Source organism: Pseudopipra pipra, chromosome 17 (genome assembly GCF_036250125.1).
Source record: "Pseudopipra pipra isolate bDixPip1 chromosome 17, bDixPip1.hap1, whole genome shotgun sequence".
Taxonomy (NCBI): domain Eukaryota; kingdom Metazoa; phylum Chordata; class Aves; order Passeriformes; family Pipridae; genus Pseudopipra; species Pseudopipra pipra.
The window spans coordinates 3,121,414-3,138,011 of NC_087565.1; the positions used below are offsets into that span (position 1 = coordinate 3,121,414).

The window sequence follows — 16,598 nt, forward strand, 5'->3', positions numbered from 1 at the left end:
GGGCGGAGCCGCGAGCCCTCGGCTACCGGGCACCGGGGCCGCCGGACCGGCCGGGGCGCTCCCGGTGCGCCCGGTGCCGAGTCCCCGCCCGCCCCATTGTCCCCCGCCGCCGCCGCGCACAACAAAGCCGCCCACGAGGATGTTCCGCGGCTCCAGCTCCGACCCCCCGGTCCCCCCGGTCCAGCGCTCACCTGCGCCGCCGCGGGACGCGCCGTCCAGCGGGGCCGCGCCACCGCTCGCCGCCTCCCGCGCCCCGGCCGGCCCCCGACAGCCCCGCGCTCCGGTTACATGGCGCTTTAACCCTGCCCGTGCTGGGCAGCCCCTCCTCCTCCTCCTCCTCCTTCGCCGCCCCACGGCGGGGGAGGGGAGCGCGGGGCCCGCACCGCCACCGCACCCGCCAGCCCCCCGCGCCCCCCGGGCCCGCAGCCCTCGGGGTCCCGCATTCCTTCAGGGCCCGCATCCCCCGGGGCGCCGCATCCTCCTCCCGCCACTCCGCACCCTCAGCGTCCCGGTGTGTCCCCTCCACTGCCCCGCATCACCCGGGACTCCTCATCGCCCAGTGCCCCACATCCCCCCATGCTCCCAGTTCCCCTCATACCCTCCCCGGTGCCCTGCATCTCCTCCCCGGGGCTCAGCATCCCTCTCCGGGGGCTCCACACCCTTATGATGTCTCACACCATACTCTGGTACCCGCCGGCATTCCGGTGTGGCCCCCACTGCCCAGCATCCCCCTAACCCTCAGCATTCCTCCGGGGCTTGGTCCTCGGAGCCCCCCGCAGATCAGCCCCCGAGGCAGAGGAGACAACCCCCCCCCCGGGGAGAGAAGGGGAACGCCGGGGCCGGGCAGAGCCCTCACCAGCCCAGCCACCCCTCTGCCCACCAGTTTCCAGCAGCGCCATGCCCCGCACAGCCCCGTGCAGCACAACCCCGCGCAGCGCAGCGTGGGCAGACAAAGCCTCACAAGTTTTACACTCAGTTTTTGTTTGTTCTTTCCCTTTCCCGTCCAGAGGCGAGACACTTGCAGGGCTGCGCCGGGGCCAGGGACACAGCCCGCGCCTCTCCTGCCCCAGACAAAGCATCCGGAGTCCACGTGGGGTATAATCTTCTCTGCTCGTTTGTTATTACTTCTAGATCCAGCAGAAGAGTATATACCAGTAAGGAAAGGAATATGATTATCCTGGTGTGACAGAAATGAGCTTTCAAGGTCAGGAGGAAAACTTAGTTAGCCAAAGTGTGTGAAATCTGCAGGAAGCATGTGGACCAGCACCAGGCCTGTGCAGCAGGTTCCCCCAACCCACCCCTCCATCCCTGCAGAACACAAGCATGAAAAATTTGGCAGCAAATGCAAAAAAAATTCTGCAAATGAACAGGAGGAGCTGAGAAACCCGCTCTGGATGAGCCCTTGGGAACACTGGACATCACCGTTCAAACAAACATGTATTGCATAAACCTAAAGGCAATTCGCAGCTCAGGGGAGGAGATTAAAACAAACAGACAGATTTTACTCCTGTTTCTTTTTCCAGATTTGGGAAAGGGAAACGCTTTTTCGAGCTGTGCTGTGCTCATTAGAGTTTCCAGGGCACTGTGAGGCTGGAATCAGCCCTTCCAGCATCCATGGGCTCCTCTCCCTTTCTGCGGAAACCTTCCTGCTGCTGTTGGCCTCGCTGACCTGCCATCAATCTCCTGCAGGCTGAAACGCCCTCTTTCCCTCTTTGCCCCTCAGTTATCATTTAATTCAGGAGAGGATGGCTGTGCAAACTGCTTGTGGGAAAGGCCTGGTACCAGACAAAGCAGCTCTGGCAGAGGATGAGACAAGAACCCTGATTCTTTCCCTGTCTCTGCTAAACACACCACAGAGAGATGATGTGAGTTTATTTCTTAACTATCAAGAGAATTTGTATGGCATTTCCTGGGAAACAAGGTACCTCTACAGAGGATTTTATATCCAGGCTCCTGCCAGACATTCCCAGTATTCCACACCAGGCTCTCAGCAGCTCCTGCTGAGCCAGGGCTGGCAGCAGCAGCCTCTGCCAGGTGAATACCAAAGCAGTTCCCTTGCTGCTCCCAACCAGCCCTACAGCTCTCCAGCAAGGACTAGCAATGGGACATGGCTGTGGGGGCACAGCCCCTCTGCTCCATTGCTGGAGCAGCTGCAAGGAGCTGGGCAGCATGGCCAGGGCTCATGTGAACATGGAGGGAGAGGTGAGGAGTCCCTCCCTACCCCTGGGCTTAAGTGGCATGTCCTCTGCACATCACATCCCTCCCCATGACAGAGGAACTCCCACCAGCAGCAAGGCTGGGCTGCCCAGCTTCTGCAGGAAATCATTCCAGCAGGAATCATTCCCCCATCTGGCTGGCATCTCAAATCCATGGAGCTGGACCGACCAGCTGAAGAAGCCATTCCCTGTCACTATCACACAGTTGGGATTGGCAACACCCATTCACATCAGAAATGACTCCTCATCTTTCACACGCTTCCCAGTGACCGTGCCAGCCCTTCCATGCATCACTCCTCACTCCCAACCCTCAATCCTCCTCCTCACCAAAGGCTGCTCAGCCAATGCCTTTTCTGAAGTGCACTTGGGTTATGGCACCAGGCCCAGCTCCTATCTGTCCACCCAGTTCCCCCACTTCAAATTTCTTCCTAAAATTCTCTTGGTCAGGCAAACCAACACCACTCCCTGACTGCAGCTCTGCTCTGGCTCCCACCACCTCCCGTCTCTTGCTTTGCACCCAAGGCTTTGAGTCAGGACCTGCTCCATGTGTCACAGCAGCGTGCCTGGAGACCCTCCACAAATAAAGTGATTGAGCAAATATGTGTCATTACCTACAGCTGTTGGCAGTGCAGCCTTGTCACCTCCAGATCTGTGGGTCCCGGGTTCCCAGGTCTCAGTAACGGCCGAGTTCTTGTTTAGTCTTCTCACAGGTAGGGACGAGCACCAGCACCATTAAATCACCTCAGACAGTCATGAGCCAGGGCTGGGAGCAGGAGGAACTTCTCCTTTTGAAGTCAGTGGTGATGCTCCTGCTGGGTTCAGGCTTTGGGGTCCCCATGTCGGCACACACACAGCTCAGCAGCTCTTTCCCAGCCTGCAGTAACATCATTTTCTCTGCCTGGCATTCTTCGCTGCAAGACCCCATAGGATCATGTCCCACAGGATGTGTCCTCCTCTTCCATGAGCTTCTCCACGGCCTGAGTTCTCGCCCCAGCCCTGCACTGGCCACCCACCTCTCCACCAGCTCCACCAGTGCTGCTCCATCGCAGCTCCCAGAGACCATCCGCTCCTCACCACGGCTCCCCAGAGCAGCTCTCCCATCCCCAGCACCTCTCCTGAGCCTGGGGAGAGCTGTGCCACCCAACAGGGCTCTGGCTGTTAGAAGCAAGGTCTCTCCTTGCTGTGAGAGAGCCTCATCCTGCTGCCATATGTGGGAATACAGCCCCAGCTTCCCTTACAGCTGGGCTGGCTTTTCCCATCTGGGGGAGAATTGCTGTTTACACAGAGATAGGAAGTGTTATCCCTCCTACAAGAAGTTTCTAGCCCTTCCTGTGGGCTGGCCAGGCCCATATGATACAAACCTCTAATAAAAATAAGGTTAAAAATAAGTGTCATCCATGTAACCAGAACATCTAGAAAGTCTGCAGCTACCCGTCTGTAAACTTCAAACGCGAAGGCACACAAAGAAAAACCTTCAATGCCTCTCTAACAAAGCTGGCCACAAAATCCTCTTTTTCCTAGAAAACAGGATACGCCTGCTACAGCCTAATCTGAAGTGACGAGGCCTCCCCAAACCACTCTCCTAAGCACATATACTTTTATCGAGAGGAACATTGCTCCCGGGGGGCGGCTGCCAGCAGAGCCCCCTCCCTCCTGTGCCACCTCCAGAGCTGCTCCTGCCTTCCCGGGTCAGGGATTATGGTCCCTGCTCAGGGGCAGGGGAGCCAGCGGAGGGAGGCAGGGTTTTTGCCAGTGGTTGCAAGGCCAGGAGTGCGCCAGAGCCCAGCAGAGGAGCTCCCAGCTCCACTCCACCTCCGCAGGAGAGACTGGCAGACAGTTGGTCCTGCAGCGGTGCCTGCCTGGGAGCAAAGGGTGAGAAGTGTGACGTGGGAGAGGAAAGGGCATTAAACTGGAGGAGAAACTGAAATCCTGATCTCAGAGGTCTCATATATCCCATGGGAACAGAACTAGCTCCTCCAAAGTTTCAGCTGGGAGGAGTCACATCATCCCTCAGACTATGTCCAGAGACCTTCTCTGAGTGCTTCCAGCCCAAAGCAGACACTGCGGGTGGGCTCAGACCAGCCTGGTGAAAGGCCTCTGAGTTTTACCCCTGGCTCCTTCACACACTCTTACCTTTTCCAGGCCTTTCTCAGGCTGGCAAGTGCAGGCAATGCTCCCCACATCAACTGCAAAGCTGACCTGGGAGCAACCGCAAAGGGCTGGGAGAGCTTGGCATAGAGAGGGGCATCAGAGAACAGGACACCCGAGGATTTGATCTCTTGGGAACACATAATAAGGACCCTTACCCAGTTAACATTCTCCAAGTACTGAGGAAGCTTTTCATGTCTGACATGTGAAATGAAGCTAAAAAGGTACATGGATCCTCTCCTCAGATAGGACAGCACCATTTTCAGACCCTATTTCCCTGCATGTGTGTCTGTGTATGTCTGTGTGTGTTCCCATTGCTGCTTTTATGCTGGTATTTATGGTGAACAAGGGCACATACCTGCAACTCCAAACTGTCCTTGGCCTGTCCTCAGCTCTGATGAGTCCATCAGCGACACGTTCTGCAGGAGAATGGCCTGGTAGGAGCACCCATGGGCTGATGGCTGTCTGCACCCCCAGAGCAGCCCTGGGGCTCTGCCTTGGACGCTGGTCACCATCCCCCATCAAGCGCACCCATAACTGTGGCCATCACTCTGCAACCTTCTCTTTTAACCGAGTAAATCTTTCTTGATTTGAGAATTAAGTAAATTCTGGCATCACAAAGCTGCCCTGCCGTACCGGGGCTCGTGACACTCACATGCCACAGTGCAGTCAGCTCATATTCCAGGAGGAGGGACCACCGAATTTCCTGATGATTGTTTGAGCAGGATGTTATGATCGTGCAATTCAACTGAGACTCCTCTTTTTCTTGGATCCTGTCACTCAACTTCCCTCAAGAATTTGATTCGCTGCCTGAAAAATTGTTCAACAGCGTTGGCGTCACCGTCCTGCCGAACCTCCGGCGTGCTCGCACACGCACACACGCGAGCACCCAGACCGTCCTTAATTAGCTCCTAAAGCATCACCCTGGGAAGACAGGGAAGTAAAGATCCATCACAGGCTGCTCCTGCACGGCTGACTCTAGGTGCAAACTGGGCACAAAACTGTCTCTTGCCTGGTTTCGGATTTTCGGCCGCACGATACTGGGGAAAAAAAATTCTGGTGGCTATGAAAATGTGCAGTAATTAACTGCAATTACTAATTTGCACTTAGGAAAATTTTAAAGCCAGAGAGGAATTTCATGCTCACACACACTGGCATCTTGTGGTACCTCCTCCATCCATCTCCCTGAAGGAGTTTTAGCTCAAATTAACTCGGTTTTAGAGGCAAGAATGGTTTAAGCTGACTTGGACTGTTCCTATTCACCACAGAAACGGATAAATTGTTCCCACACGAAAAACCTGCACCACGTTTTAAGGTGTCCTAAATATTTAGGGTCAAATCCTCCAAGCACATCCATAGCCAATTTTTTCACCTCAAAAATCGAGGCGCACCTGGGTCTATGAAACAGAAACTCTCCCAGCTGGGCTACGAGGTAGAAGGGGAAGAAAAGGAAGCTGGATGCTATTTCCAGCCAGACCACCAGTAAATATCTCTTAACTCCTCATCATTAGTGGTACTTAGCTGCTTATCTCCTTGTTTATAAACTGCTTCTGGGGTAGTCTTACAATGAAAGGGCTATAAAATTTCCTATACTCTCATTTGCAGTTGCAAGTGCCAGTAATAAACCAGAAACCTCGTGTGCTGCCGCAGTTTTACCTCCACAAAGGCTTTTACACTCTGTCCTCTGCCCCGACAGCCAGGGAACACCTTCCCTGATAAAATGGATCAGACGCTTTCACACTGAGAGTGGAATCCTGGGAAGATCATGCTCCTGCCCAAGGAAAACTGTAAAATAGCAGCTTAAGGTAAGGGAGTCTCTCAGGATGGCATCAGCTCCATTGTTCGAGAAGGTGATTTTCCAACTCCCCTGCCTTCCAACACGTCTCTGAGTCAAGGAGACCTCCTGCATATGGGTTATGGTGAGAATCAGGTTAAAATCTCCTGATGGAACCCTGACCCCATGGACATCTGGGCACTTTCTGCCCGTGGGCTGGCTCATCCCAGAGCTGCTGCTTCCTTACCCAACCCCTGCCCATTCCACGGAACCCACAGATCCCTGCCATGAGACGTGGGCTGTCTGACCACGGGCCGCCCATCACCCCCCAGCCCGGGCCAGGCAGGGCAGCGGGCAGCGCTTGGGAGCAGGAGCTGGAGAGGGAAGAGCACACCCAACATTCCGTTCCCAAGTGGAATTTTCAGGGGATAAAAAGAAAACCACTCACCCTGTAAACTATGGGTTTTAAACGATTTTTTTTTTTATGAGGGTTTTTGTACAGTAAAAAAACCTTAACGCTCCTCAGCTGCCAGCCAGACCCCCGGCCCCGCTGGCCACCGACCCCCGGCCCCGCCGCGGGCTCTCGGGCTGCGGCTGCAGCAGCCAAAGGAGCCATCCCGGGGTGCCCCGTGGCCACCGGGTGCCCTGAGCGCGGGTCCGGGTCCGCGGCGGTGCGGAAAGTGCGGCCGCCAATGCTCAGGCTGAGGCGGCGGCGGCTCCGCCCGCCCAGCCCGGCCCGGCCCGGCCCCGCCGCCGCCATGGGGCTGCTCAACTTCACCCGCGACCCGGTGCCGGAGGCGGTGAGCGGCGACATGCACAACCTCAACCAGCTCAGCGCCCAGGTGCGCCGGGCCGGGCCGTTCGGGGATGGGCGGGCGGCGGGGGCGGCCCCGGAACGCGCGGGGCGGCGGCTCCGGGGCGGCCTCAGCCGGGCAGGGCGGGCCGGCACCGGGGAGCTGGACCGGGCCGGCACTGCATCCCCGGAGCGCCGCCGGTACCGGGCCTGGAGGTCCCCGCGGGCCCCTCCCAGAGGTGGCCCCGTCGGGCGTGTCCCGGTGCTCGAGGCAGGGCGGGGAGCGTGGCCCCGCTCCCGGCGGGACAGCCCCGACCCAGCTGGGCGAGCCCCGCGCACGCCAGAGCTGTTTGCGGGGTGTGAATGGAGTCATGGGATCCCAGAATGGTTGGGACATTCTGGAAGGTCCCTTCTAATCCCCGGAAGGGACCTTAAAGACCATCTAGTTCCTGCCGCGGGCAGGGACACTGGCGGAGCTCCTGGTGGGGGGCTCAGATCGTGCCCGGTGGGCGGGGGGGCCCTGTCGAGCACTGGGGTTTATGGTGGGGGCCACGCAGCGTTTGGGTTGTGATCCCCACCCCACACCTCCTGCCCCAAGCCGATGCTCCCAGTCATTGGTACCGTCTGCTCCCAGATCACCGACACACCGGGTGTGCTTTTGGGGCTGAGCAACTGGTTCAGCGTGGGCTGAAGTTGTGGAAGCGCGGAAGCTTTTCCAGCTCAGCTTGCCCAGAACCGAGGATACCAGCCCAGTATCATCTCCATTACATGTCTGAGGATGAGGGCAGGGCAGGAGGAGCCACTGTAGCAGCAGCCAGCCATACCCAAAAGGTCATGGTTGGTGCTGGTGCCAGCAGAGGAGGGTGCTGGTGGTGCTCTGCCACACGGGCAGCCTCTCCAGCCCTGCCAGCTGCACCCTCAGAAAGCTGAAGGCAGCAACTAGACCCTTAACCAGTTCTCTTCCTTTCCCGAGTTAGTCTGGTTACCCCATGGGGTTTGTGAAACATGAGAGTAGATGTTCACAGCTTTTCCCACTCACAGTTTTTGGATTGCACAAGAACAGCAGCTTCCGATTAGCCACAAGTCACAAAAGCCCTGTGCAGTGCCAGCTACCAGCTGCACAGACCCTTTGAGAGGCTCTGAAAAGCATCCATGAGCAAATCCCATCCACAGGCATCGCAGAATGCCAGGGACTGGGTCACCCCGTCAGCACGGGAGGTCCAGCTCTGAGACCAACGTGCTGGAGGCAGGTGGAGCTGGATCAGGGTGGTACATCAGGCTGGATCAGGGTGGTGATGATGGGGTGGGGAGGTAGTGGGTGGCTGATGCCCAGCTCTAACACTGCCCTGTTTCTTCCAGCAATTCTCAGAGCTGACTGAAGTGCTTTTCCGCTTTCTGACGGAGCCCAAGGAGGTAGGGCAAGAGCTCCGGAGGTGTGCGAGTGCAGATCTGGCCAGAAAAACGATTGTGTCACTGCTCTTTTTCTTGAACAGGTAGAAAGGTTTCTGGCTCAGCTCTCAGACTTTGCCACCATGAATAAAATCAGCTTGGGCCCCCTGAAAAACATTGTCAAAAGTATTCTTCTGGTACCCAACGGTAAGTGATGCATTTGCATATGCTGCCCTGAGGCCAAACTGTCCCATCCATTCCTGCATGCTGCTAAAGTGTGTCTCAGAACTGTGGGGGCTTGGTTTGCAAAATAACTACCTAATACAGCACTTAACACTTAAGAATCAAAACTTCCCCTGTTTGTTGACTCTTTGTATTCTTTATACCCTGCCTGCACGCACATTTCACAGGCTTAACTAAACTCCCTTAAATACCTGTAGGTTAAATGCAGCACGACATTGTGACAGAGCTTGGTTTAACCTGTACCTGTAAATCCCTTTGTCAGACCAGGGCAGCCTCATGTTAGCACTGAGTCTCTGCAGGAACTTCCACCCAAGTGACCCAGTACTGTAATTCCTCCAAGGACAAGTGCTGTTGGAGACAGATAAGACAGTGTACACTCATTTGGAGTGGGCTGGGGACTGGTGTAGTTCTAGGCCATGTGAAGGAGACATCTGACCTTGTAGTCTGGACTGAATGTGTCCAGCACTTTCTCATTCATAAACAGTGGGGAAGAGGTTTGGGGGGATTCCCCTGGAATACCCCAGACTCCAGCACTTTATGAGATTACTGTGATGTTGTGGCTGCCGTTTGACATGGTAATGCATCAAACACTCCAAGGCATTTTCATCCCATTGATCCTTCCTGTTATTAATAGTTCCTTGCTATTACTCTTCAGCCCTGGGTTCCCTGTAGCTTCCTTCACAGCCCTGATGCTGAGCACAACTGTTTTCTGAATTTGTTCTAAACTTGTTCTGCTACTTCAAGCCATTTTTCCCGTTCAGGCGTAGCAATAAATAATTCCCTTTCCTACAACCGTCCCGGGGGGATTTAATGTGGAATCAGCATTTTCTCCCATCCCAATTCTGGCCTTGGTGCCCTCATCTCATCGTTCCTGTTCACATGCTCTGGCTTCAATCCCGATTGTGACTTTTCCTTACCTCTGGGATGCCAGGGACAGTATCAGAACGGATCACAGCAGATAACTTTGCCTCTGTGCTACACAGCCGGAAAGCCACGTGGGGCTGGCAGTCTCCTTGAATTTATGAGATTCCTGCTCTTGGCTTCAGAGAGCAGAATCCTTGTAAAGGTCCCTGAGCTGCCTGTGCCCCAGAACAAAGGGGAAAGGCGCAGCGGGGGAAAGTGTTATATGCACACGTTCACACCCATCATCCCAAACACAGCAGGTAGGTCAAATTAGTAGCCCGCCAGCCTTAACAGTTCTCCTTTAACAAGCAAAGCGGCTACAGGAGAGAAAGCAGCAGCTTCAAAACACAACCGCTGCCGCTGTTCCCATGGATACCTGCAATGGGATCTCGCCCTCTCCCAGGCACTCCCAGAGCCCGGACTTTTAAAGCACTGGGCATCTGCAAAGATACCGGCAGGCACGACTGGGTTTCCGATCTCTGAGGAGCTGTGGTTTGCTTCAAAACACAGCCTAGGAACAGAAGCTTTCCATCGCCAGGCCCCGTCCCTGCCTCTCTTTGACTCGGTAAAGATTGGTTTGACTCAATAAAGTGATTTTTCTTCTTTGTGTTGTTTATTCAGGTGCCCTGAAGAGGAATTTGTCTTCCGAACAAGTCAAAGCAGATTTTATTGCTCTAGGTAGGTCACCTGACTTTCACAAAATAAAAGATAATTAATATTTATCACATATAGTAATCTCGTATGGTCTCTCCCACAGGCCTCAGTGAAGAGAAAGCCAGTTATTTTGCAGAACAGGTATTCATATATTTTTGCTTGTTTCTAAGCTAACAAAATGTCGGTCTCTGAGTGGGAACTCATAAAACCCTACTGTGCTCCTGAGACATGTTGGCACTTTGGGTATTTTCTTCAAAACCAGCTCAGGATTTTGAACTGAAGATCCTTAAAAAACTAATAAGGAGCAGTTTGTCTGATGATTCCTCTCATTTGCCATGGCCTCTCCCTCATCAGTGTCACAGTTCCTGCACTGCTGTGTGGCTTTCATGTGATGTTTTTGTGCTTCCCATGCTTCGAGCCCCGAGGTCATGCAGTTACATGAACACATGGCTTTTTGCACAGATATTGTTACACTGAACCAGCGTTAAAACAGAACCAGTGAGTTTCCTTTACAGCAGTGCCAAGGCAGATGGAAATCCTAGCAGGACTCTAACACCTCTGAAAGCCCTCCCAACCACATTAGTTCTCCCTTCACTCTGGGCTTCTGCCGTCCTCTGCCTCGGTTCTGACTCTCGTTGAAATTTCAGGTACAAACAGAAGCCTCTCTGAATTGACTGCTGGTGTGTCTTTTGCTCCTGCAGTGGAAGGTGAATTCCCCCACCCTGACACGCCTGGCTGTGGGTCAGACGCTGATGATTAACCAGCTGATAGATATGGAGTGGAAGTTTGGAGGTAATAGATCTACAGCATAAACTGAATGGGTTGGGAAACCCACCAGCAGCTCTCAGCTAAATAACTTTTTATTTCACCGTTTAACTAACAGATTATCTGCCTTCTCTTCTTTCTGACTCACAGTGACTGCTGGGAGCAGTGAGCTGGAAAAAGTGGGAAGTATCTTCTTACAGGTAAATCTCCTACATCAGAGAGTTCAGGTTGTAGTGCAGTTAAGGAACAAGCTCCAACCAGGCATGTGGGAAGCGCTGGCTGTGAAGGGAAGGAGAGGGAAGCTGGGTCTCATAGGAACAGGCTCTGTCACTGTATCTGCTTCAGTCTCCAAGTGCCTCTGCCGGCAGAGAGCAGGCACGCTGCTGTTTGTTTCTCTTCTGAAGACATGAGGTATCACAGAAGTGTGGCCCACTCTGAAAAGCTGTTCAAAAACCTCAGTCTAGCAGAGGTCAGGCTATCTTGGGGAGGGAGGGAAAATGGGATCAAGGACTTCCAGAGATCCTCCCAATGCCCAGGGAATCTGTTCCTACACTGACACTTCTTGAAAAGCCCGTCAAAGATGTGTGAGCTGTACGACAGTCTGAAACTCACAGCAGACTCCTGCTCCTGGTGCTCAGATAAAGGTCTCTGAACTAAAATACCTCTGTTTTTCCTTCCCCCAAGCTGAAGCTGGTGATTAAAAAAGGGAGCCAGTTGGAAAACGTGTATGTTGGTGAGTTGACATTCTGGACAAGAAGGAAACACAGGAAAGCTGCATGGCAGTTCAGGGCTCTGGGTGCTGCTGGAGGTGGGGGAGTCTGGGGGCAGAACCTGGGGGGGAATCACTGCAAGAGCATCACTGTGGCCACTCCTGCCTTGACCTCACCATCACTCCTGCCCCAGTTTCTCCATTGCCATGGCCACTATTGCCCTGGCCTTTCCCTGCCCCAGCCCCTCCATCATTCCTGCCCTGGCCTCTCCCTGCTGCAGGCACTCTGGAAGTGTTTAGGAACATCTGGGCATCTTCACATCTGTGCCTCAGTAGACACAGATCTGCCATGGAGCTGTGCAGAGCAGTCAGAGCAGAACAGCGGAGGAGGAAAGTAAATGATTCCCAAGTGTGGAGTGCTGTTAGGAGATCCCAGCCCAGCTAGTGTAAGGAACCAGCTGCTGGGAGTCAAGGTGGCTAATTCTGCCCAGCTTAGGTGAACATGAGTTGCTCCATAATAGCATTGGAATGGCTTTGCCAATGTTGGAAGTGCAATCTGAAATCTAAGATGTCTCTTTTTTTTTTTTTCTACAGAGTTAACTTTGCCCCAGTTCTACAGTTTTCTGCATGAAATGGAACGGGTCAAAACCAGCCTGGAAAGCTTCAGCTGAAACTGCACAGACCTGAGCCGACATCTGTCCAGGATGTTTAATTCCTCCTCGTGGGCCTGCAGATCTGCTCTTTCCCAGCTGACGCTCACACCCTGATAAGAGAAGACAAGCTGTGCAGTGAGCAGCAATGTCATGGCCCAGCAGGACCCATCAATCCTTCAGAACTTGAAACTGTGGCAAAGTTTCAGCTTTTTCAAAGCACCTACAAGTCCATACATCTCCTTTTTTTTATATACTATTATAAGAACTTGTGGTCAGAAATATGTGCATACTTGTACTAAAGCAGCAAAGAAATAAACCCACTCCCATCCTGCTCCGTTTGTATCAGAATTTGATTTTTGTAAGAAAAAGAGAAACAGAAGTTAGAATCATTTTCAAACTTAGAAGAATTAAGCAGGGAGGACAGGGGAAGCAAGGAGAGCATCTAACGTGGAGAGTCACTTAGTGTTCCCTTCAAGCCTCTACCTTCTCTCATATTAAGAAATGCCTTGATTAGCTCCTTCCCAATCGTGCCTCATTATGGAAAAGTATCTCAGTGGTAGATGATTTTAAATCTTAAACAACCAAACATCTGCCTCTGTGCACAGGGGGAAGACATCCCAGGGGGTGACTAGATAAATCTCATTTGGATGTGGTGCTCTTTAATCTGCAGCTTGTGTGACATTGCACAGTCAGATCCAGCCCGTTTCCCAGTGGACATATGTCCAAACCCCATGAAGTACCATTAGCTCAAGTCTTCAGTTGTCTGAGGGCGAGGATGAGCTCTTCATCAGGAAGCAGAGGGGTGCCCAGACCTGACCTGGGGCAGTGGGTGATGTTACAATCACCAAGATTCCTCCCACATCCAGACTGTTGAGTTATCCAGCAGCCTGAGCTGGCTGAAGCCTCCTCCCATGGCACAAGGCTGAACGAAACTCCTCTTATAGCTCCTTCCACCTCCAAGATGTCCCAAGGCACCTCTGTGTCCCTGGCACACTCAGCAATTGCAGTGGAGGGAATAAACCACATCACCAGGGAAGATCCCAGTAAGAGACTCACTGTTTCCAACCTCCACCTGAAGGGATTCACTGTCCTGTGGTGTCCTGCTGTGGAGTCTGCTGTGAGCCTGCAGCTGCTTCCAGTTGAACTCATCCCAAGGAGACCATTCCTGTGAGAAAAGCTTCACAAAGCTCCCTGCAACTCGCAGCTTCACCCACGGGTTTTCAGCTGCAGCAAACTCAGCATGTCCCTGCATCACATTTCCTGCGGTGCTGTGGGAGTGACGGGGACCGACAGCGGGTACAGGCTGAGCCGTGTGTTTGGGAAATGGGGAATCCTGCTGGCAAACCCGGGTATGGGATTTATTCTTTTTCCTGCATATCAGGCCGGTCACAAGCATTTTGAGCTTTGTCACGTGATTACTGTAAAAATTAAAAAAAAAAAACAAACAACCCTCTGAAATAACGTTCTGCAAAATACTCCATCTCCTTTTGGGGAGCAGGAAAAGCTATTTCAGGAAGAAGCAGTCCAAAGGGCTGCTGCTTTCTCAAGACAAAAGGAATTTTTTTCTTTTCTTTGCGTTTCTCTGCTTGCCTGTTCCCATTATTTCTCCTCGCCCTCCCAGTGCCAGGGCGGCACTGCTCAACCCTATCGGGTTACGGCGGGAGGTGGGCCCGCGGCGCTGCGCGGAGGAGATGCCAGGCTCAGTTGTGGGTCAGGAATCCGCCGTCCATCCCCCCGCGCTCCTCCCCCTGCCCGGTTGGGATTAAGCCGCTCGGGGCTGACGCACGGCGCTGCCCGCTGACCCCGAGTGCAGGGGTCACCCCCAAGCTGCCCCGCTGTCCCCACGGGCACCTCTGATCGGCGGCATGTGCGGCGCAGCGTGACCTTCCCGCTGCCACCAGCGCTCCCGGGGACCCGGCAGCGCCCTTTCATCCCACGCACTTGGCTGTGCATGAGCCGAGCTGGCAGCCCCGTGGGGAAAGGGTGTAGGGGGGAGCTGGCTCCCACGGCACAGGGCGATGCCAACCACGGGGGAGCTGCGTCGCCCTCCCAATCAGGCCATCCAAGAGCAAGCAGGGCTTGGGGAATGGCGTGGCAGCCATGCCTCTGCTGCACAGCACATTCCCGGCTCCGCCGCCAGCACAGCGGTGTGATGGCAAATGCCCCCCGTGCCGGGACCTGGCAGACAGCGGGCACAGCCACAGGGAGTGCTGAGCAGGGACGAGGCACAGCGGGAGGGAGGGAAGGAGCCTCCTTGGTGCCCGCTTTGCCCGGGTTTCCGGGCGGCCCCGCGGTGCTGGCGCACGCGGCCCCTTCCGCCTGCCCGTCAAGCCCAGCCAGCCGAGAGCTAATCTCGGCGGGACAGCGGGCGCAGGGGAAACAGGGGCCCCTCACCAGCCTGGGGTGCAGCTAACCGTACTCCTGCAGCCGTTTGCCTCCCCAAGGGCTCTCCCGGCCCATTTCCTCAGCACCCCCATCCCTGGCCCAGCTCCTGCTGTGTGAGGACACGTGGGCCCTCCCGGCTGCAGCACGGCCCCAAACACGGCCCCAAACGTGGGGCTGCAGCGGGGCAGGGGCAGCTCGGCCATGATGAAGCCCACACAGTCACCCCTCCGTGCGCTCAGATGCTTCTGCAGCCCCACTCGCTGCAGTGGAGACTCTCTGCCACCTCAGAGGTCACCTCAAGCTGCCAGGCAGTCTCTCCTGAGCCCGTGGGAGAGGACAGAGTGGCCCCAGCAGCCAGGCTGCAATGGGGGTCCTGTGCTCCCAGGCATCCCTCCGCTCATCCCTGCCCGCCCCCCACCAGCCACAGCAGAGCAGCAGAGACAGGGTCTGTCACTTCCCAGCACAGGGAATTCCAGGATTCAAGGCTGTTTTGATTCTCAGCCATGTCAGATGCTAATGACCAGGGAAACCGGGATATTTTCAGATGCAACATTTTCTCCCCACTGGAAATGCCCATGCCACTGCTCCCTTCACGTGAGAAGGAGTCCTCCAAACCCCAAGAACAAAAGCCTCAGCAGCGCCCACCGCCCTCCCCCTGCTCGGAAGGAGCAGAGCAGACATGGACTCCGCTCCTGCCTGCGAGCCCATGGGCTGGCAGGGCAGGAAGGAACCAGGGCTCTGCCTGATCTTGAGCAGGTCGTGGGGAACTGCAGAGCTCCCATGGGACCTCCTGGATTCCACAGACCTCGCCAGGAGCCACTCCTTGCTGAGGGCTTTCCACTTGGTCTGTATCCCTGTCCCAGCTTTCCCCTTTGCAAAATAGCGTGGCTAATCTCAGAGTTGGCCAACAGCTGGGAGGGAGCCATGGCAGGTGAGATGAGCCAGGGAGCAGAAATGGCAGGTAATGGCCCCAAAGCAGCTGGAACTCAGCCCAGTGCCAGGCAGAGACTGCAGCTTGCCGTGCCTGGCCTGGCTGAACACCGGCTCAGGAAAGGCACTGTCTCCATGGTGGTGTTAATCCCACAGAGCACAGCGTGGCTAATGAAGCCAGTCCTGCCCCTCTTCACCCCATGCTGTCCTCCTCCCCAGTTCCTCCAAGTTTTGGGGTTTTTTGGTTTTTGCACCCAGCAAAAACACCAGGTGTGAACTGCAGCTCCCCAGATTGCTTTGTCTGCCTGGGAACAGCAACCCTGAGCACATCAGAGGCCCCAGGGCTACACCACCACCCTGCTGTGCCACGTGAGTCCCTGGGGACAGGGACCTGCAGGGGCTGTGTGGGACTCCCTATGGCTCCCATGGCCCTTGCCCTGGGAAGAGGCTCCAGATTCCCTTACCAGAGCACTCAGGTGAGTGCAGCACTCGGCAGAGCACCGTGCCACAGCTGAGGATATGCTCCCAGGAATGAGCTCTCAGCCTGCCTTGGGACAAGACTCTGCATCCACCCTGCTCGGGACAGGGAGAAAGCATCCCACTCTGCCTGCAAAACCAAGCTGCTGCCTCCCATTCTTGCAGTAGGTGGGGGAAAAAATCTGGTGGTGTCCAAGGCAGTGGAAATATTCCTAGCATGTCCTCTGCTCCTAAGCCTTGCCATCTCTCTAGGCAGTTCTTTGTCCAGGCACACTGGGAACAATTGGGGTTGCTCAGCCAGACCGCAGGCTGTCGATCAGCAGAGGGAATGAATGCTCCAGCATACGGAACCCATCTTCTCCCACAGCACGGGGAGGTGGCCACCAGAAACCGGCCTGTGGCACAACAGCACAGGCAGAAACAATGCCCGGGCACCCATGCCAGCCCATCCGAGGAAAAGCCAAGTGGGAGGGGGTGACTGGGTATCCCCAGTCCCCATCCAGGGCTGGGATTGGCATGGTTGGCACAGCAGCAGTTCCAAGGTCCCTGCGTTCACCCA

The 16,598-nt window shown here is 55.1% G+C and overlaps 1 protein-coding gene across 1 annotated transcript; it reads left to right on the top strand.

Moving 5' to 3' along the window:
- Positions 1 to 6,831: 6,831 nt before the first annotated feature.
- On the top strand, positions 6,832 to 12,578 carry COMMD7 (COMM domain containing 7). The gene is made up of 9 exons (XM_064673793.1): positions 6,832 to 6,980; positions 8,291 to 8,344; positions 8,425 to 8,527; positions 10,088 to 10,144; positions 10,224 to 10,261; positions 10,822 to 10,912; positions 11,036 to 11,085; positions 11,570 to 11,618; positions 12,189 to 12,578. The coding sequence occupies exons 1-9, from the start codon at positions 6,897 to 6,899 to the stop codon at positions 12,263 to 12,265; spliced, it is 603 nt and encodes a 200-aa protein (XP_064529863.1). The 5' UTR covers positions 6,832 to 6,896; the 3' UTR covers positions 12,266 to 12,578.
- The last annotated feature ends 4,020 nt before the right edge of the window (positions 12,579 to 16,598 follow it).

Excerpts from the sequence above, each read along its gene's own strand:
- COMMD7 (XM_064673793.1), top strand. The coding sequence starts at position 6,897 with ATGGGGCTGCTCAACTTCACCCGCGACCCGGTGCCGGAGGCGGTGAGC. Across the intron at positions 8,345-8,424 it reads TTCTGACGGAGCCCAAGGAG|GTAGAAAGGTTTCTGGCTCA; the intron begins GTAGGGCAAGAG and ends TTTCTTGAACAG. Across the intron at positions 11,619-12,188 it reads GTTGGAAAACGTGTATGTTG|AGTTAACTTTGCCCCAGTTC; the intron begins GTGAGTTGACAT and ends TTTTTTCTACAG.